Below are 20,038 nucleotides of genomic sequence, written 5' to 3' on the forward strand. Positions count from 1 at the left end.
ACTACACCCAGCATGCTCCGCTTACAAGCCTTCCTACTCGCCCCCTCCCCTCCCTCCGCCCGCCAACCACCACAAGCTCACCCGCTCACGACCCTCTTCTTGGCCCCTCCGCTCTCCGTAGCGCTTCGTGTCCCCGCCCACCTTCCCTGCCAGCCTTTCGGAAGCCAATCGCGTTAGTCGCGCGGCGGTCCCTCCCCCTGACCAATAGGCGCTCGCCTGCCCAATATCGTCCCCGCCTCCCCTCGCCAATCCACGCCGCCTCTTCCCAGACACGTCCCAGATTCCTGGTCGGCCCCCTGTCCCCCCCGCCTTCGCCACACACCACTGGCGGGGCAGCTCCAATTCTGACTCGCGCGGGCGCGCTACGTAGAGGCTCCTCCCACGGGCTCAGGGCGAGGTATTGCGCAAGCGCGGCCACCGCGGGCGGGAAGTTTGCCTTCGTTCGCTTGCCGTAGCGGCGCCCCTGACTGAAGGTTTGGCGCTGGGAGGAGGTTCTGCGGTGGCTGCCGTTGCCCGCCGTTCACGTGCAGGTAACTGGAGGGCGGAAGTCACCAAGTTGACACAATAGGGGGGGGTGTTGGGTCTCCCCGACTCCTTCACTGCGCGCCTTTGCCCTTCCCGGCCCCCCGTAAGAGGCTCTCTCTCCTGCCTTCTTTCTGTCTTAGACGCCCGAAATTGTAAAGCCGCGTTGATCAGGGCGAACCTTCGTTGGTGTTTCCGAGAGGAAAATCGTCTCATGGGGCCCCGGGAAATGTGGCCTCTTTGAGGGTGGGGTCGATTAATATTCGGCCCCGCCGCGAGTTTGTGGGGTAGGGGGCTTAAGAGATAACCCTGCTCTGCAAGTCAATGCAAATACGTTTTTTTAAAAATTATATATTTATTTACAACCCGCCTTTTCCCCCCTGACAAGGACTCAAAGCGGCTTGCAGATAAAATAGGAACAGTTAAAAACATTGGGGGAGGGAAATCATTAAAAAAACAATTAAGCATTATTATAATTCCTCCCCTCTAGCGAAGTTTACAACAATTATTAACAAACATATGCAACTCAACCGTATAAATCAATGTTAAAAACACAGATCTATAAGGAATATAACTCTCTCTCTCTAATTTAAAAGTAGGTTTGTGGTAAGGAGAATGTCCAGAGTTATATATGGTTACAACCATTATGAAATTATCTCAGCTATGTGTTTATGCATAATGCAGTGGTTTGACTTCATCCCTGGAGGCACACTCCATTGTCTCTCCAGACAGACAGATGCCAACAACTATGCATTTAGCTGAAGCCTCCCAAGAGGGAATTATGTAATCTTAATTATTCTCATAGCTAGTCTGTAGTATTCCTACTACTTCAGTTTATGGTGGTATATTATTACTTGGTTTGTTTAACTCCGGCGTTTCCGTGTGCTGCTCTGGTTCGCCAGAAGCGGCTTAGTCATGCTGGCCACATGACCCGGAAGCTGTACGCCGGCTCCCTCGGCCAATAAAGCGAGATGAGTGCCGCAACCCCAGAGTCAGTCACGACTGGGCCTAATGGTCAGGGGTCCCTTTACATTGTTTAACTCCAATTAGCAGTGGTTAGACAGAATACCGGATATGTTATCTGAGCATGCTTGGCAATGAGTGTGAGATGAGTTGATGTATGAGTGGTTTTTGTCACTCCCAGACTGATGCAGCAAAGAGGTCTGCATCTGGCCCGTTGCCCTCACATTTCATGGGTTTCTTCTGGCTACCTCTGCTGGAGATGTTGTGGGCATAGGAGCCAACTCCTAGGGACTGATGTCCCTTTGACACTCCCACCAACAAAATATTTGAGGGGGCTAGCCCCCCAAGTTGATAGCCATTGCCATTCAAATGGTGTGTGTTCGCAATGTCAGTTATGTGGGGTGGGGCTTACCTGGCCCCCACCCCCATAATTTATTCAAGTTGGCACGCTTGGTTGTGGGTGATAGCTTATGCATATTGTTTTTTTGGGGGGGGGGGCAGGGACATTGGAACACTTTTCAACAGGGTGACTTCCCTGTCAGCAGTGGGATGGAAGATGGTGAACCACAGTGGATTGAGAGTTTCAATTGTTCTATTAGTCTCTTACCTTATCATGCAAAAGATTCACCCACATTAGCCAAACCTACAGCCAAAGATTAGAAAAGCAGTGCAAGTGGCAGAAGTGAACTAAGTCGTGAGCTATGGGGAAAAGAGATCACAGCTTTTCAGTTAATGGCTTCAACACTGTCTTTGTTTAAAATAAAGCTATGGTTATCCCATAAGTAATATAACTGATGGCTTCTGCTTTAAAGAGTACCATGTTTCCCGTTAGACTGGTGACTTCTGAAATAATGACTACTGGAAATGCAAGTGTAAAGATACTGCGCTCCATCATAAATTTTCAGCCAGCAGCTTTTATTAGTCAGTTCTGGGAAATGACCCAAGTGATTATTCAAGGAGCTTTTAAATTCCCATCAGTAGGAAATCCTCAGCTAAATTTTTCTTATTGAAGAATATATTTATTTAACACAATTGTATACCTACTTTCCTTATGTCAAAGCATTTTGCGTAAGAATAAAAACATCTAAAGCAACATAATATAGAAGTATAACAACAATTCAGATTTGGTAAGCTTCATGGAAAATTTCCACGCCTACCAATAAAATCTTCAACCCCCCAGGTCATCATATTAATCTTAGCTGCCAACCCATAGATAAGCATTGTGTTTGAATTTACTTTGATTGCAAGGCACCTTGGGAAAAGGTGCACTACATATTTTAAATAAAATAATAAAACACGTTCAGTATGCCAACACATAGTTTTGATCTATCTTTGGGATTTCTTCCAATCTTGTGGGTGGTTGCAGAGAAACTCCTCCTTGTTGCAGATTGTTTCACTTGCTGTAATGGGAATATGAGTAAGGCTTAATCTAATGATTACAGCCAACATAGGGATTCATGGGGATAGTTACTCCACAAAGCAAGCTGTGATTGTGTCAGCGTATTGAATTGAATCTGGAAGCTCACTGGTTACCTCTGCAGTTTGTTTAATATTTTGTACCCCACAGATCCTCATCAGCAGTTTTCCCATAGGGCTGCTTTGAGACAGAAGTGAAGCATGACAGGCCAGGATCTCAGCCATTTACAATTTAAAGTGGTGGGTCATCAGCCTCTTTTGCCACTAATTGAATGAATGGGTCAAATTACAGGTGACTCTTGATTTACACTGGGGTTACATTCCAAGCCAAATTGCATACACTCAAAACATTTTGGGTTCAGTTGTGGATGGGATTGCCAAAGCTTTTTTTCCTGGATGGCTGCCCCCTTTTTAATTAAAAAAAAATCTTTTTACCAAGCATGGAAAGCTGAATGCACACAAGTTAAATGCATACAAGTTACTTATAATGATAATTCTGAATGGGAAAAGATTAACATCTTACCTGTATTTCTGTCATTTAATATGGTAAAAAGTTTTGACAAAAAACATAGGGGGTCTGTGAAAAGTTGTTGCATTTGGAATAATAAAGCTTGCAGAATGCTAAAAAAGCACATTTCGTAGTAAAAACCCAAAAACTAAGGAAGCGGGGTTGACATTTCCAAAATTAAAAATGCTAGCACATTCTAATGATAGCTGTGATGTGTCATTAATGAGAGGAAAATGCTGGTGTTTAAGAGAATAGCACTTGGCAGAAAAAGGAGAACACAAGAAGAGCATGCTGGATCAAGCCTGTCACCCATATGGTCCAAGCATTCTGTACTCAAAGTGGCCAACCAGATGTCTATGGGAAGCCCACTTATAGTCCTGTACCCCGAGTCTTTTCATGTTTAAAGCAGATAACATTTGCTGATTCTCTCTCTCTCTCTCTCTCTCTCTCTCTCACACACACACACATACACACTAGCTGAGAGGTTTTGACTGTTTTCAATCAAAAGACTGCATTCCTTCATGGGTAACCTTCCATTGGAGTGCAGAGCCAAAGCCACACAGATCCACACAAATGAACGCATTTACACACTTCACCTCCAGTTCACACAAATTCAGGATAATTCTGCCTTGATAGCCACTGAGAAAGGGAGTTCTCTCCGTGCACAGTGTGAAAACACAGCAAGCTGCTAATGGAGGAAGAGAGTTTTCTAACTCTGTCGTGAGCTGAACTCTAACCATGCCACTCTTCCCTCACTGCACAATTATTTCCTGCTGAGTAGTGCAGGCATATGAGGTTACAGACTTTCCAAGATCCCCCACAGCTAAACATCAGAAATTGCTGAGCAGCAGAGGATGCAGAGCTGCATAGGGGTTGGAGCTGAGAAGAGGGACAGGATCTAAGATGGGATGGCAACAAGACGGAAAGACAGGTTTCCAGGGTATCCCTGAGTGTATTTATCCCTTTTTATATGCTCTTATATATACATTCTTATTTTCACATCTCATGTAGAAGCGAATAGCTGTCATTTACTCCTTACTCCCATTTAGACACATAAAGAACATTTGGGGGGTGTAAGAGCAAAACTTGTTTGATACTCCTGCTACTGAGTATCCTGTCCTGCCTACTCACAATGGGGTTGTTGTTGTTTAGTCATTTAGTCGTGTCCGACTCTTCGTGACCCCATGGACCAGAGCACACCAGGCACTCCTGTCTTCCACTGCCTCCTGCAGTTTCGTCAAACTCATGCTGGTAGCTTCGAGAACACTATCCAACCATCTCGTCCTCTGTCGTTCCCTTCTCCTTGTGCCCTCCATCTTTCCCAACATCAGGGTCTTTTCCAGGGAGTCTTCTCTTCTCATGAGGTGGCCAAAGTATTGGAGCCTCAGCTTCAGGATCTGTCCTTCCAGTGAGCACTCAGGGCTAATTTCCTGAAGAATGGATAGGTTTGATGATCTTGCAGTCCATGGGACTCTCAAGAGTCTCCTCCAACACCATAATTCAAAAGCATCAATTCTTTGGCGATCAGCCTTCTTTATGGTCCAGCTCTCACTTCCATACATCACTACTGGGAAAACCATAGGTTTAACTATACAGACCTTAATATGATTATTACGAACTATACGGTCTTTAATATCATTATTAAAAATTGGTAAATAACTGTTTCTATTTTGATCATATATATTGACATTCGTATAACTTTCTTTTAGGAATGTCTGGAACAGAACTGACAAGAAATGGAATCAGCAGCAGCAATGCTAACTCCAGTATGTGGTTTGGACAGGTCAGTTTACCATCACCTTCAGATTTGTGTGAGATTTTCTGGTGGGGCTTCAATGCAAAATCTACTATGGATAACAGCCCAGTTGAGACATAATGGGAAACCATAGCTTCAAAGTATGTGAGTGAATCTGCACAAACCTTGGTTTCTTATGCTTCCTACCCTGGGCATGGAGAAGGGGTTAGATGCTTCTTTTAAATAAACCACAGTTCCCTGTTACGTCCAAAGTTGGGGAACTGTAGTTGGTTTAAGCTCTACATAGGCAGAAGAAACATGGATCAGATCCAAAATATGATACAAAGCCATCTTTATGAAAAGATCCCAATGTGTTTTGAATATAAAAAGTACTCCTTTTTAGAGCAGAAAGCAGATTTGTTTTTGTATAAAAACCATTTCCCTAGAGAGTAGCTGGAAATCCAAAATCTGTTGAGATACTCTTAATATTTCTTTGCACTCTTTTTGCTGGTATTTATCTCACACTACAACGCAAGAGTTATTACTATTTAATTCAGTTGGTGTTTGGTGACAAGTACTGGGAAAATATATACCAGCTCAGATTTCTTTCTGATTTGGCTGAATTATACTTAAGAGCACTCAGAGGGGAACTTGGGGGAACTAATGCAATGGAGTAGTTACCATTTTAAACAATTCATGGTATTATCATAATGAAGGAGCTACCCTGTGAGGTACAATATTTACTTTTGGATATAGCTTTCAGAGTATAACTAGATTAAAAGTTCTTGTGGGGGAATGGGACTGATTGAACTAAACCAGTTGCAAGAAAGGGGAAGAAATTAGTTATAAATATGCTAGATCTTTCCATGATTGTGTGTGTGGTTTGCTTAAGTGTCAGTATACAGCAGATGAGTACCAGGCCGTCCAGGCTGCCCTGCGACAGAGATTGGGCCCAGAATACATCAGTAGCCGGCAAGCTGGAGGAGGACAGAAGGTACAAAAGTGTGTACACAGTTTTTATTTACTTGATATTGAAAATTACTCATTGCCTGTTGGTAGTGCATATTTCCCTGAATCCTTTTGGGCAGCAGTTTCCTATGCCCTTGCTTTCTCAGGAGGAGCACCATAGTGTAGGGCAGGGGTGGCCAGCTCCCAAGAGACTGCGATCTACTCACAGAATTAAATACTGGCAATGATCTACCCCTGTTTTTGGGGGGATTCAGGTCAAAGTTCTTGAGCTTTTTTTAGGGAGGAGGAAAGCCACGGTTTTTGAGAATTCAAGCCTAAGCTTGAAGGGAGGGGCGGGGCCGGATTCTGTTTTACCAATGCTAAGGAAAGAGACCCAGTGTTCGACTGCAATGTGCCAAAGCCTCTCAGGAATCTACGAATCTACCAGTAAATCGCGATCAACCTGTTGGGCATGCCTGGTGTAGGGTTATCCGCAAGTGGTGCTTGCTGAAAGCTGCAATCTTCCAAGTCAGAGGCAAATCTGGTGTCCACAGAGGGATCAGCATTTGTTAATGATAGTACTTTCTGGCACTCCAGTTTGGAGAGGTGGACAGTCCTGGCCCACTACCTTTCCTCAAAGCGACTCTCCCATTGCTGGCCAGGGATTTAGAGAAATAAGTGCAGTATGGGGCAGACCTGGGGTGTAGGATTCTTTTCACATGTAATAGCCTTCATAATTTCAAAACAAATGTGCTGAAAATCTGGTGTGCTATGCTACTGAATCATAAACTCTAGAATTTTGAACATGATGCTCAATGCTTCCTTGCCCATCTCCCTTGCAAGTGCTCCATACCACTGCCTTGTGCAAGCATTCTCCAGCTGAAAATTTAATAAATTATTATCAATTTAAAACTCAGAACAATTAATTTTGGTTAGCTGTTTGGTACTGTAATGTGGAACACACTTATAAATACTAGGTGCTGGTATATTGTGTGTTCCAATTTTCTTTTGATATGATTCTTGGTCTGACACAGTGCCTGGAAGCCATGTTGCAAGTAGATGTAGCTTCTGCAATAATTTAATGAGATTAAGACTGACCAAGAAGGATTTTTGTCACTTTTGTCCTTTCTTTCTACTTTCTACTTTCAGGTTTGCTACATTGAAGGACACAGAGTCATCAGTCTGGCCAATGAGATGTTTGGCTACAATGGCTGGGCTCATTCTGTCACTCAGCAGAATGTCGGTGAGAACCAATTTTAAGCTTCTTCCAGCTGCTTCATGCTGCAGGTTCTATAAGTTATCAAAATGTTCTTGTGCAAAAGACTATCCTAGCAGAGTGAAACAATAAGCAGTCGGGTACAAATTACGGCATTGTTCCACTTAAGGAAGTTTTTGATCCAGCAGCAGCTTTCATGAATAGAAAGTGGAGAAAGCATTTTTTCTGATTCCTCCTTCAACTCCTGCTTTCCTCAAAAACCTGCTCTAGAGGAGAGGGGTCCCCCCCGCCAAGAGTTATGTAGGAAGTGGCATGGAAAGCATAAATGAGAACTGGTGAGAACCTTGTGCCCTGCCCCATTCATTCATGGAATCCTCAGCTAGTATTCAGAGTTTTCTATGAACAGAGCACCTCTGCTAGATGCAACACAATATGCTCACGAGTTTCTAGATCTTGAGAAAGGGTCTTCTCACATGCTACCTGGAAGCAGAATTTTCCATGGCAGTGGGGGGGGGCACAGCATGAGTTGGCATGGGGTAACCTTGACAACATATTAAAGTGGTTTCCCCCTAAATTTCAGAATTCAGTGTATTGTCAGTTGTACAGTGAATACATATAGAAAAAAGAATCCTTGCCCTAGCAGTAAACAGTTTTCATTAAATAAATAAATAAAATTAGCTGAAAACTGCAATCCTGTACAGGCGGGGGAAACGTCTCCCAAAATTATGGCTGCAGCTGTCTCATCCTCAAAAGATCTGTTGTGTTGAGGGAGGACTTTTGTGGCCTAGCAACAGGAGGTTGAATGGAAAAGGCAGAGGGGAGACACTTAAGTCTTTCAGCTTAGTAACAACAATTGGAAGAACAGAACCCTCATCTCAAAAACTTCACCTAGATCACCTTAAGGATCTGAAATGATATTAGGTAACAAAAACTACAGAGCTGTCAGAAAGGCAAAAGGGAGCGAAAGCCCAATACTATAAGCTATAAGTTATACTTCATTATAACCTTGTTTTCTGTATGGATAGATTTTCCTGTAAAAAGTGTTTCGGAAAAAGATCCAGTCTGCACACTCATATTTTGAAACCTGTTGTGATCCCTGACATTACTCTTACCTGCTTTGCTAATGAATATTTCACTTTTTTATTCCATCGCATACAAAACCTTAATCCCCTCCTAGAAATTGGTAGCATTCTCTGCATTAAAAAAATAAAATATCCTTTCATATTGTAACAATGGGGAGCTGGGCCAAAGCTACCAAGTTCATTCTGATTTTTACTCCTGTTTGCTAAGGCATTAGTGATCTATTGCAGCTTTGTGTCTTCTGCAAATAGGTTAGCATTCCCTCCACACCTTCATTTAAATCATTGATCAGATGTTGAAGAGTCCCAGAGCCCTACATCACCTCACTCAAATCATTCATCCAGTTTGATGAGAAGCCATTGATGAACACCCTTCTGAGTATGGCTTCTAACCAGCTCTGAATCCAGCGTTATTTATCAGTACACATTCAACGAGTCTGCTAATAAAAGATCATGATGAGCTTTGTCAAATGCTCTGCTGAAATAAAAATAAATGGGGTCCACAGCATTCCATTCCATTGACCATTCACTAAGGTCAATAATGCAGTAATGTCTTAAGGGTAATTTTCGGGTCCATGTACTCTTTTATCTGAACATTATCCTCAGAAGCCTCTAGTTCAGAAACCAACATTCTGCTTGGGAAATATCTCTGTATCCTTTCTGGTTAATTTCTTTGACAAACATTTGCATCCATGCCAATAGTGTTGTGACCATATTCTAAATTTCCTATATTTTCTCCTACATCTCTTTACAACTGCCTAGCTACCAGTGCACAGTAATGATAGGCAGACCAATCATCCGGCTCCCTATGTTAGAGTAAATGTTTTTGTTTTTTGTTTCTGCTCTTCACAGATTTTGTGGATCTTAATAATGGCAAGTTCTATGTGGGGGTCTGTGCCTTTGTGAAAGTCCAACTTAAGGTAAATGGGGTGGGGAGATATGTTGGTGGTGCTGGTTTTTCAGAGCCCTGAAAGTAAAGTGAACAGTATGCAAAAGGTACATAACAATATGACTGTTGGTGTTACTTCCTGTCGAACAAAAATGCATATTTATTAGACCCGTTACTGGTCAAAATACACACCTGTTTTTTAAGATGAAATAAAATACTGTAGGAAAAAATCCTGACTTACGCATTTGCTTTTAAACAATGACAAGTCTTAAACTGCAATGCATGTATCCAAATGCTGTTGGTTTCCATTTTTTAGGCTGTATCTGGCGGAAGATTGGAATACTTTGACCTAGCATAATATTTCAGGTTTGATTGTCACTTGAGTCCCTGTAGACTCCAGAAAAACTGAATGTACTGCAGTGCCTGCTTATGCCACAAACCAAGGTTCATTAGGATGACTATAGTCAAACCCAAATGGCCATTTTGTTTTTCTTGTGTATTCTTAAATTGCAGGATGGCTCATACCATGAAGATGTTGGCTATGGAGTAAGTGAAGGCTTGAAGTCTAAGGCATTGTCCCTAGAAAAAGCAAGGAAGGAAGCTGTTACAGATGGACTGAAGAGGGCACTGAAGTAAGTGGCAATCAACAGAAGACATTTTGCTAGCCTGAAAGCAATGAAAAAGGGGAACTGTGTTCTAAAAGAGGACTAACTCTCGTCCTTTCTCAGGTGCTTTGGTAATGCTCTTGGGAATTGCATCCTGGACAAAGACTACTTGCGATCAGTGAATAAGCTTCCTCGCCAGGTGTGTTACTTGGGACTTCCAAAAACTAGAATTCTGCAGTAAAAATGCCAAATTCTGCTTTGAGTATAGATGATACAGACAAGACAGGCTCCATTCTTTATTCTGCCATGCAACAGTACATTCTTTTTGAACAGGTAATTTCATTGCCTGGATATTCCAGTTGAAAATTATTCTGATTATTTTCTGACGCACCATATCTCTACTGTGTGTGTCTTTGCTTACACTTTTTCTGCTTCAAAACACTCAATAATTTTTCATGTGTGTGTTTTCACTTTCCAGTCAGAGCTGTTCAGGAGCAAGCAGAAAATTATAGTACCGTCCAATGAACACTGAAAATCAGAGCTTACTATGTTGTTCTTTTTTTACTAACTGGGCTCTTCTACAACCACCCCACCCCAGTGAATCATCATTTAAGCTGCTGCATTCTGGTCAACCCACCCTTCATACATCTACAGTATTCCTTGCTGACTGCAGCCCATAGTCTGTGTCACCTAAATTGGCATTCCATCAAAGAAGGCAGAGTATGCTCTTGGCTGTGCTGGATTGAAAGCTGCAGATAGGCTGAAATTGTCGTGTTTACTGATTTCTACAGCACTCCCAGGCTGTTAACCTGCAGTTTTCTTCATTTGTTCTTTCTACGTCTGTTTTAAAATAACACCTAGGTTGCTTTAAGAGGGGAGGGAAATCAACATCACAGAGAATTGCAAGGAAACAAAGCTGATCCACAAAGTATATGTTGACAGAGTTGGTGTTGGTTACTAAACATGACAAATCTCCACTAAATTAGAGAAATAACCACATTGGTTGAGTTCACAGCACCATGTCGAAACTTGGTTGTGAACAGGCAAAGTGTTCCAGGAAAGCAATTTGTCTCCTGGGCAACATGACAGATGAGTCTGTGAAATGTTTCCATTACATTCTGAAGTTTTGTAGCTACTGAAAGGCTGTTTGTTTTATTCCTATTACTAGATGCCCCCAGATTTTGATTTGAGCAATGCTAAAAGACAGGATTTTGAGCCTGCTATAGAAAAGGCAAGATACAATAGCTGCTTGAAGAAGACAAGAGAAGACCACCAGCAGTTTTCTACAGCGACTCCTGTCAAAACTGAGCAGTTAGAGTCTTCTTTGAGTACTTCTGAACAAGATCAGCAAAGCAGGTTGGAGATCTAATACACTAGATACGTAAGCTTATACAGTAAGCCCACAACTTATGCACATTTAACTTGTGCCTGTTCAGCTTTACTCGCTTGGCAAAAATAAATAAAAGCAATGAAAAAAAGAGTGGCTGGCTGGTTGGGGCAAAAAAGACTTTGGTAATCCCACCCACCATTTAACCCAGTATGTTTTGACTCCTTGGAACATAACCTCTGCTTAAATTGTGAACATACTGTAGTCTTAATTGCTAATGCTTTGTATATTCTAGAGCAAAAAATGGAGAATTTTGCTTACCTTCATGAATTCTAGTTTTTTGCCAGACAGTAGTCCATAATACTGAGATTCTTTCCTCCCTGTCCACCGGGAGGCAGGCTCTTTTCCCTAGAAGAACACATTTGGCTAGGAAATGTGGCTAGGGCTAGGAAATGCTTCCCACTTTCTTCCTCAAACCAGACCCTGACAACACAGTGAGAATAAGAGAAGCACATTGGCACCTAACCCATGGCCTAATTTCCATGCCAGAATCCAGACCTGAAGAAACCTGGCAAGTAAGGAAAATAATCTTCAATGGAGGTGTGCAATTTTTTTCTGTTCTTCCAACTTGTCACCATCTAGTGGTCTCTAACCCAGGAGCTTAACAAAGCAGTGCTCCAAATGCCCAGGGAGGGAGAGAGATCAGAATTCTGGCTAGCAGCGTACATTGAAGCAACCTTTGACTAAAGGCTGCATCTACAGATGCAAAAAAACTTAAATTCTGTGCAGGGATGAACAGGTGACTTCTCTGTGCAGCACACTGGAGACTTAAATAGCCCATGAAGTAGCATATTCTTTGAAGAAATGCATCAGGGTACCAGGTCTGTGCAACTATCTTGTGCTCGGGAGCCAAGGCAGCTTCTGTATCCTTGCTCAGGAATAAAGACCTTGGGCTTGTACTGAGTTGAAGATTCCTTCCAGATGTTGCAATCTGCAGTCTAAATGAAGGTGGTCCTTGACACATCAAGGACCTTGGAAGGGAGACAGCCACCAGTTCTTTCTACTTTGACCTGCAATGAAACTCTTTAGTAGGATTTTGCCATGGTGGGCTAGGAGGACTCCCCAATGAATGAGGCCTGCTATGCGTACAAGAACTTTGCTTAGTACATGCCGGTATGTGTTCCTGAGAGCAATGGAAGTAATAAACTTTCCTTCAGATACACAACTGTAGGATTGGCTCAGGGTTCCTTTGAGTACAACCTGCAGACCACAGGTTTAATCTCAATTCTTCCCTGAACAATTTTTTAAAAGTCAGGGCAGACTATAAACTAGTGTTCATTCACTGAGATGGAAAGAGAAAGATTGGTTTGTGAGAAGTACCTCCTAGTATAATCTTAGGCCAAGTCTTGTAGGATAAAGTCTTCCTTTATGGATTGCTTTATGGACCACTGAATGCTTGCAAGTAGACAGAATAGGAAATCTGAGGCAAGAGAAGGTCTGTAGTTGAATAAATTATGCAAATTACATGTGAATATAGTTACACGGCCCTGGGCTATTGCCATATATACTAAAGTGTCACCCCCCCACCCTGCTTATATTGTCTACTCTGAGCAAGTATGGTTATGAAATGGGGAATTTAGTGGTAACTTTCCCTCTTCTTCCTGTATTCTCTTGTAGTGAGGTCTCGCTGTGTGATGCAACATACCACCGGAAGTTGCGGCAGAAACAACTTCAGCAGCAGTTCAGACAGCAGATGCAGAAGAAACAGCAAATCCAGTCAACTACTCCAGCTTGTGAACCTAGAGGTCAAGGTAAAATGCTAGTTAGAACCTGTATCCGCTGCACTGCAAAGAAGCTCAGAATGGGCAGATGAAGTGCCTAAGAAACAGGGCTAATTCTTTCCTGCCGTGTTAATGTAAGAGTTGAAAGTGAGATGTTGAACAAGTGTGTTTGTCCTTGATATGACTCTCTTTAAAGAGGTCAAAATGAGGGCTTAACCCAAACTTTAATCTGCTGTTGCTGCTTTGACTAGCATCTGAGGAGAGGTGGGTTACATTTTTCAAACTATCTCATTTGACTTGTAATTTTATCCATTCATTAATTTTTATGCAGTGCTGCATTTTTAGAGATTGAATTTTCCTGGCAAAATAAATGGCAGCAGAAACTTTTCTGTCCCATGTCGCTGAATGTGTTAAAGAAGATATTTCCTTCCAATGCTGGTGTCAACTTTTGTTTGTTAAGTAGTTACGTCTCACTTCATTTAGCATTGTGAAAATGGCACCTATTATTGAAGGTTTCCTAAAATGTAGATATAATTATTTAATCCATCAGTTAACTCAAATCAGCAAAAAATTATATAATCAGCAGGCAGGCCTAATATATTTTTGAAAAATAGTGCCTTGACCCAACCTATAAAAGTAAGTAGCAATATTAATAAAACCCATTAATAAGGTGATTGTCAGATTAGGGACTTGTTTTAAATGTTGGTGTCCATAAGCCCAATTCATCTGTAAGTCCCAACTAAGATGGCAGAAGAGTGCAGCAGTCAGATTTGTGATGGAGATGGGGAGAGCAGCTGGTATATCAGTCTGGGTCCAGGCTAGGTTAGAGCATATTAATAATAACACCTATCTGTTGTTATTAATAGCTGGAATAACCATCTTTCTTCATACTGAGCCAAATTCAGATATGTTGGCATTCCTTGGACAAAATGGAAATTAATAGCTTATTCATGCTGGGTCATTTAGGCAAGTCCTTTTTTGTCCCCGTGACGTGGGACAGCTCTTGTGAAGAATATTATTTGTTCCATTATCAATAAAGCCCAAACCACCACTATCCTGTCTCTTCCCCACCCCCTATCAGCCTAGGAAGACAGCTTATGCATCATTTCTATGCAAATAGTCTAAATCCAGAGAAAGATGTACTCTTCCACTAATCTCAGTAACATTAAGCTTCTCTTTTATCTTGTCCAGAAGCATGTGCTCTTCCTGCTATTAAGCACAGCACTTCAGCACAGCTGGAACCAGCTGTGGAAGAGGAGTTCCTTGCAGGTGGGTGAGGGTTGTTGGTACTTTTAGGTATTTTATACCATCTTTTCAGGGAAACAAGCTATTAATATGGGTCACAAATAAGAATCTCAGGGTCGTGGGTTCGAGTCCCAAGTGGGGCAAAAGATTCCTGCAGTCAGGGGTTGGACTAGATGACCCTTGTGGTCCCTTCCAACTCTGTGATTCTATGATTGTTCAATTACAACAGCCAAGTCTTTAAAACCTGTTCAAAAGCAGAAAACAAAATGCACCACCTCTGGGGAGGAGATCCATGGTGATTGGTCTGCCACTGGAAAAACCCCATCTCTTGTGCCCACCAGACTTGAAGTCCTTACCAGCAGATCTGCAGGAAGAGCCTCTGCAGTTTATCTTACTATCTGGTCCCAAGTCGTTTACAGCTTTAAACATAATAACCACTTTAGCTCCCCAAATGCAGTAGGAACCAGGCCAGCTGATATAGTCAGTGTTATATGCTCTGATCCGTTGGCTCCCATGAGCAACTGGTAGCCACATTCTATAAGAACTACAGCTTCCAAAAACAGCCCCACACAATGTGTGTTTTAGTAAGTCTTGCTGTAACTTAATGCCTGTGGCTGGTTCACATTCTTGTAGCATTTCAGGCAACAGTTAGTGCAGGACACACGAAGAAATGTGCATCCTTTTTCTAGATTCTCCTTCCTCCATCTGAGAGGAGAAACGGATGGAGGCCCTTTGTAAGGCAAAATCACTGGGCACAGGAGAAACAAGCACACACACACACACACCCCGGTGTGTTCCTGTGTCATTGCAAAACCCAAGCTTGGGATTTTGTGGTTTGCTGACACAATGTCTAGTTCCACCCCGTTACAGTTTTAATCCAGTGGCAGTCAAGACGTGGAACGGAATGGTCAGCAGCTGACCCTTCACTGTTAATATTCCATTTCTTCCAGATGACCCTGAGCTTTGGGACTTACCTTTGGAGGCCACGGACCTTAGTGTTACCAATCACAGCACGGCAGCTGGGCCAGCCCAACACCCAGGCACACCTTGTGGGCAGTATGACATGATGACACGCAGCAGAACGCCACAAAAAATAAATAACCAGAGGCCCTGTGCAAAACCTGCACCACAGCATCCCTCTACTAGCCCTCGACCTCACATATCAGGTAAGTTTAAGAGGTGGAGAAGCAAATGTAGACAGCAGTAGAGACTGGGTAATATAGGGTGGTGGTTTGTAGACAATGGGGCAAGCATGTATATCTATTTTAGCTTAGCACACTCAAATTGCAAATCATCTATGCTACCTCTGAATCTTGCGGTGCCCAGCAACGAGCGGTGAAAGATTTCTTGCTACTTTTTTGGTGCTTTCGGTCTCAAAGCTTCCTCCAAGGTTCCTGCAACTTGCGTTGAAGTAAAGGTGTTTTAAGATGCGGTTCTAAGTTCAGGCTTTGCAAACTGTTCGGAGAAATGGTCTCTTGAAGAGAGAGAACAAAAGTAGGTAATATCTCAGTTGTGTAAGAGACTTGTAAAGAAAGTTCTCCTACATACAATTGTTTCCTGTTTCAGCTGAGTGCAGCCCATACAGAAGGAGCCAGGGGATGAAGAAGAGAAGGCTGGAGCCTGCATAGCAGAAGATGAATGACTTGACTGTGGTGCTTTATCTGTTCAGGTTTCAGAATGCAATTTGCACTCGGAAGTTTCAGAATGGAGAATATTCTTCAGACCTCACTATATCAGGCACTAAACAGGAAAAAGGTTGTTCTCATGATTTTTCAGAATTTGAAAGTTTTAAACATTGCTTTCCATCAACTGTATCTCCAGAAAAGAATACCAGTATTTTATCCCGTTAACAGATGTAATTCCATATCCAAAAACAAAACATTGCTTTATTCTTAACTCCCTTTATTGTAATAGGAAGAAATCCATTTTAACAAGGGTGCATCTTGTAAAGCAAGGCAAACTATTTTTTGTACTATTTGCCCTGCCCTCAGGAAAAAAATAGAACCAAAGCTAAAGGAATGTAACAGCTTTTTAAAAATGTACTCTTGATACAAGTTTCGTGTAACAGTAATAATAATTTACTTTTGTGGAATGAAAAGTTTTTTAAGGCTAGGATGCCAGTGTGTTAATTATGCAATGTGAATCCTGCTTATTAAAGTGGTTAAATTAAAGCTTTTCATTCAGAAAAGCTGTGAGATTTGATGTCCCACTGTATGAACACTGAAGCCAGCCACACATACACTTTTATCATTTTTCCCTTGTTCTCTTTCAAATAAAGAAAAATGTTGGAGGCTAATAGTTGGACACGAAGCTTACTAAAGAGGTTCGGAATTGATACACAAGCGACGGCCATTTTGCATGCATCCAATTGATGTGTGACTGCTAACGCCCGGGTCCTTTTGGACCCGGAATGGGGCGGCCTATGAATGTTCTGCTGGCGCTAGTGTGGGCCACAACTGGAATCACTGTGCAAAATGGTTGCTGCCTGGGTTGAATCTTCCTCCTTAGAACCAGTCAATAGTAGAGGAAAGATGCTGTATTTTGGCATATACAGTTTATAAGTTATATATGTGGCTGGAGGACTTCTCTGGGTAATTAGGACTATCATTTTTTCTGCAGTGTGTTTTGGTAAAAGGAAATTATTTAAATTTAATGAGGCAAGGCCAACAAAACACTTAATGTGTCAACATCAACAATCTTAGGTGGTTTACTGGCACGACCTCACAGTGTAAATTGATTACTACCAAATTGCCCATTTTAGATTTCTATTATGGAAGTGTTATCTGTGGAAAGATCTTTTCAAAAAGTAGAAGTCTCAGAAACCAAATAATAAATTTTCAGGTATTATTTAAATATTCGTTTGAAGGCACCTGCACTCCTTCAAACTCAAATGATTGTTAACAATAATGCTAGTGGGAGTAACAAGGGCTCACTAACAATTGTTAAGCTTCGGGCACTGGAGGAACCAAGGCCATTCGAAATGAAAAACCACAGCTCAACAAAAGCAGGTTTGGTTTATTTGAATGATTTCATTAAATATCTACAAAGAAGGTAACAAACTGCAGCACAAAGCGCAATCATACAGGAAGCGCAATGCCTGGATTTAGTGCAAAACATACCATTAACTACGGCCAGGGAAGCCCAAGGTTTGAATTCATTTTATTTTATTTTTTTACAGTGTACATTGTTAAATAATGTAAAGAAAACATCTGTAATTCAGAAACAGATCTTGTGGAAAAAGGTATTCAAAGTGTAATAACACAAAATAATTTAACAGTTCAGTAGCATTAGTTAATTCCTCTAGACCTCAGTTATTTCATCCACAGGAGGGAAATCAATGGTAAATAAAACCAGTACTTGCATAACTAAGTGAAAACTCGACCTCAAACATATTAAACCAAAATACTATCCTTGTGCAACACTCAGCTGACTAGATCTTCTAACATTTGGTGGCATCTTTTCATCCATTGCTCCTTCCTGCTTTCTGCACATCAACCTCACCTTGAATTTCCCATCACACCTGTGAGGACTTTTTTTTTTTAAGTCTGAAAAGTTGTTGAATCCCAGCCACCTAGACTTGCGTCTTTTGTTTTCAGCCACCGGGTCCAAATCCTACCTCTGCCTGACAAAACCACTGTAAACTTCAACTTGAGGCGAAGGGAAGAAAAGAAAGAAAGACTTGTGCATATGTTTGAGGGAAGAGTGAAAGAAATACAGAAAGAACAAATGTCCTTGCTAACTTTAGAGGACTTCCAGGGGTGGGGAAAGAGAAAACAGACTTCCAGACCAAGCAGTAAAGCTGCTTCCAAGTCCAAAGCAGAAGTACTTTGACTTCACAGCCTGCTGCTGCAATGCAAAGTAATACTAGTTGGTTGCAGTTATTTCATTTGATCGGGGAACCAGTATTTTAAGTTAGAAAGAGGAAGGCGAGTAGGAGATATAGCACACCTACTAAAAGGCAACACAGTTAGTTACAGTCCTGGTACCAGTTTTAAGTCCTTTAGACATAGAAAGAAAAAGTTGTTTTTGATGCTGGCTGTTTCAAGTGTATCCATCCTTAGCAATGGATGCTGCACCAGGAAGATGTGTTCCTGGACTTTCAGGATTGGATTGACAGGCAGGGCAGGGGGGGAGCAAATCCCAGCAAACACCCTCCCTCTCCAGAGTGATCGCTCCAATCCCTTGACATACATTACCCTTACTAAAAAACCTTTATAGCTTAAAAGTCAACCCACCCGTAGGTGCTTACCTCTTCAAAGATGTCCCTCTTTCCCCCCACTTCCCTTATTCTCAACAACCCAGCTTCTACTCTGGACACTGTGTTCATTCTCTTCAGCACCTCCGCATAAATCCCTCACTGCTGCTGCATCAGCCACATCAGTTTCCCCCACCACTCCATAGCTTTACTCTTCCGACACAAAAGCTGCAATAGCTCCCCCTCCAACACCTACTCTCGACACTATTACAGTATAAGCATCCAATGTGTTATGCCTTTGGTATTCCAGTGACTATATCCAAATAACCTCCCTCTGCCTGGCGAAAGTCTGCTGGGAAGGTGATGCTAACTGTAGAAGCAATAAAAGTCCAAGGCACTAAAATATCCAGCAAGCATACTGGGAGAACAGACAAGTATTCAAGTACATTAATTTATACAATTATACATTCACATTTATCTAATACAATGAAAATACAAAGGAAAAAAAGTTAAAGTGTCTCCAATAAGTATCAGGATATAGCTAGCTTTTCCCCCATTTTTTTTCCTTTTTAACTGTTTAACCCTCTATATGCCACTCATTTTTTTTAAACTACTGTTGTCCAACAACATTTATATATCACAGTGTTTCCACATCAAAACTGATGGTAAGTACATGTCCGCAGGGAACTTTTTTAAAAATTTGTCTTCTAAACAATTTAAATTGCTCTAATGCTGCAGTCAAAGCTGTTAATATCTTTTACTTAAAGCAGTAATGACCTATGTCAAAGCACGGGCTGTTCTGCAAGTCCACTTGTGTGCCCCATCAGCTCAGGAACTTCGGTGTGATGGTCTGACGGAAGGAAGAGACATGGAAATAATGGACAGCTCCCCCCACCCCCGGCTTAATTCCTCAGAGCAAGACAAATGGCATACTAAAGATTCATGCTAAAACTAACAACAATTCTCCCGTCTCAACCCATGTAGATTCAGCATCTTAAGCCAAATGAATTTTACAGCACGAAGCCCTTGGCTTGTGTGGTAGCTTTCATCTTTACACACTTGCCACAGACGAGAGGAAGCATGTCCCATCGTGGAAGATCCTGATCACTCTTCTCCCCATATTCAAAATGGAGGGCTTTTCTTACGGAGAGCAGAGAGCAATGGTTAGAGGAGGAAATTCACCCCCCTCCCCTTTGGGCGCTAATAGCCAGTTCACTGCAGCCTAGTGGTTGATTCAGGGCCCGATCTCCCCCCTCAAGTCTACCCAGCAGCATGCCTGGGTCTCATTAAGTGGTCCGCAGATTAGAGCCAGGGGGGTTGCTGATGGATTTCTGCAAGTTGCTGATGTTGAAGCTTTGCAATGAGGTGGCACCTACAGGCTGGAACTGGCCTAAAGGCTGCGGTGCTGGACCACCTGTCCCGCTCCAGGGAGCTACAAAGGGCACTGCTGGGAAACCGTATGGCTGAGGGGGGCACATGGCCTTTGTGAAGTGACCTAGGGAGGTAGCTGACGCAGCAGAGATGGGTGTAGCACCGAGGGAGGACGTCATCGAGATGCAGAGCTGACCTGGTGCAGAGAACTTCCTTGCCATTCCTGGGCCCTAAAAAC

The 20,038-nt window shown here is 42.3% G+C and overlaps 3 protein-coding genes across 19 annotated transcripts in view; 1 reads left to right on the forward strand and 2 right to left on the reverse strand.

Moving 5' to 3' along the window:
- ERC1 (ELKS/RAB6-interacting/CAST family member 1) overlaps positions 1–155 on the reverse strand; it is a 161,261-nt gene extending 161,106 nt beyond the window's left edge. The window contains exon 1 of the mRNA XM_080971582.1: positions 82–155. The gene's annotated coding sequence lies outside the window, so the exon portion shown is untranslated. The remainder of the gene's footprint in view (positions 1–81) is intronic.
- Positions 156–303: 148 nt separating this feature from the next.
- On the forward strand, positions 304–16,530 carry RAD52 (RAD52 homolog, DNA repair protein). Of its 7 annotated transcripts, XM_080971641.1 has the most exons (13): positions 409–530; positions 3,053–3,141; positions 5,119–5,192; positions 6,037–6,138; positions 7,242–7,335; positions 9,240–9,307; positions 9,790–9,908; positions 10,005–10,080; positions 11,050–11,237; positions 12,886–13,019; positions 14,181–14,258; positions 15,185–15,400; positions 15,801–16,530. In XM_080971641.1, exons 3-13 carry the CDS (start codon positions 5,121–5,123, stop codon positions 15,860–15,862), a joined length of 1,209 nt encoding a protein of 402 aa, XP_080827767.1. In that variant the 5' UTR covers positions 409–530; positions 3,053–3,141; positions 5,119–5,120; the 3' UTR covers positions 15,863–16,530. The 7 variants fall into 7 exon arrangements, with proteins under 7 accessions (XP_080827768.1, XP_080827771.1, XP_080827769.1 ...); XM_080971642.1 differs by lacking the exons at positions 409–530; positions 3,053–3,141 and adding an exon at positions 304–397; XM_080971640.1 differs by lacking the exon at positions 3,053–3,141 and having other exon boundaries at positions 404–530.
- A 699-nt stretch (positions 16,531–17,229) lies between these two features.
- Positions 17,230–20,038, reverse strand: part of WNK1 (WNK lysine deficient protein kinase 1) — a 105,933-nt gene continuing 103,124 nt past the window's right edge. For all 11 annotated transcript variants that reach the window (XM_080971543.1, XM_080971542.1, XM_080971550.1 and 8 more), the window contains one exon: positions 17,230–20,030. In XM_080971543.1, the coding sequence (XP_080827669.1) occupies positions 19,716–20,030 (315 nt within the window). In that variant the 3' untranslated portion in view covers positions 17,230–19,715. The remainder of the gene's footprint in view (positions 20,031–20,038) is intronic.

The sequence above is a fragment of the Podarcis pityusensis genome (genome assembly GCF_964106645.2).
Source record: "Podarcis pityusensis genome assembly, chromosome: 10".
Taxonomy (NCBI): Eukaryota; Metazoa; Chordata; class Lepidosauria; order Squamata; family Lacertidae; genus Podarcis; species Podarcis pityusensis.

What these genes read in the sequence shown, in the direction of transcription:
- RAD52 (XM_080971642.1), top strand. Translation starts at nt 5,121, where the DNA reads ATGTCTGGAACAGAACTGACAAGAAATGGAATCAGCAGCAGCAATGCT. An exon ending in TGTCACTCAGCAGAATGTCG is followed by an intron (nt 7,336 to 9,239) that starts GTGAGAACCAAT and finishes TGCTCTTCACAG; the next exon opens with ATTTTGTGGATCTTAATAAT. An exon ending in GGAAGAGGAGTTCCTTGCAG is followed by an intron (nt 14,259 to 15,184) that starts GTGGGTGAGGGT and finishes CATTTCTTCCAG; the next exon opens with ATGACCCTGAGCTTTGGGAC.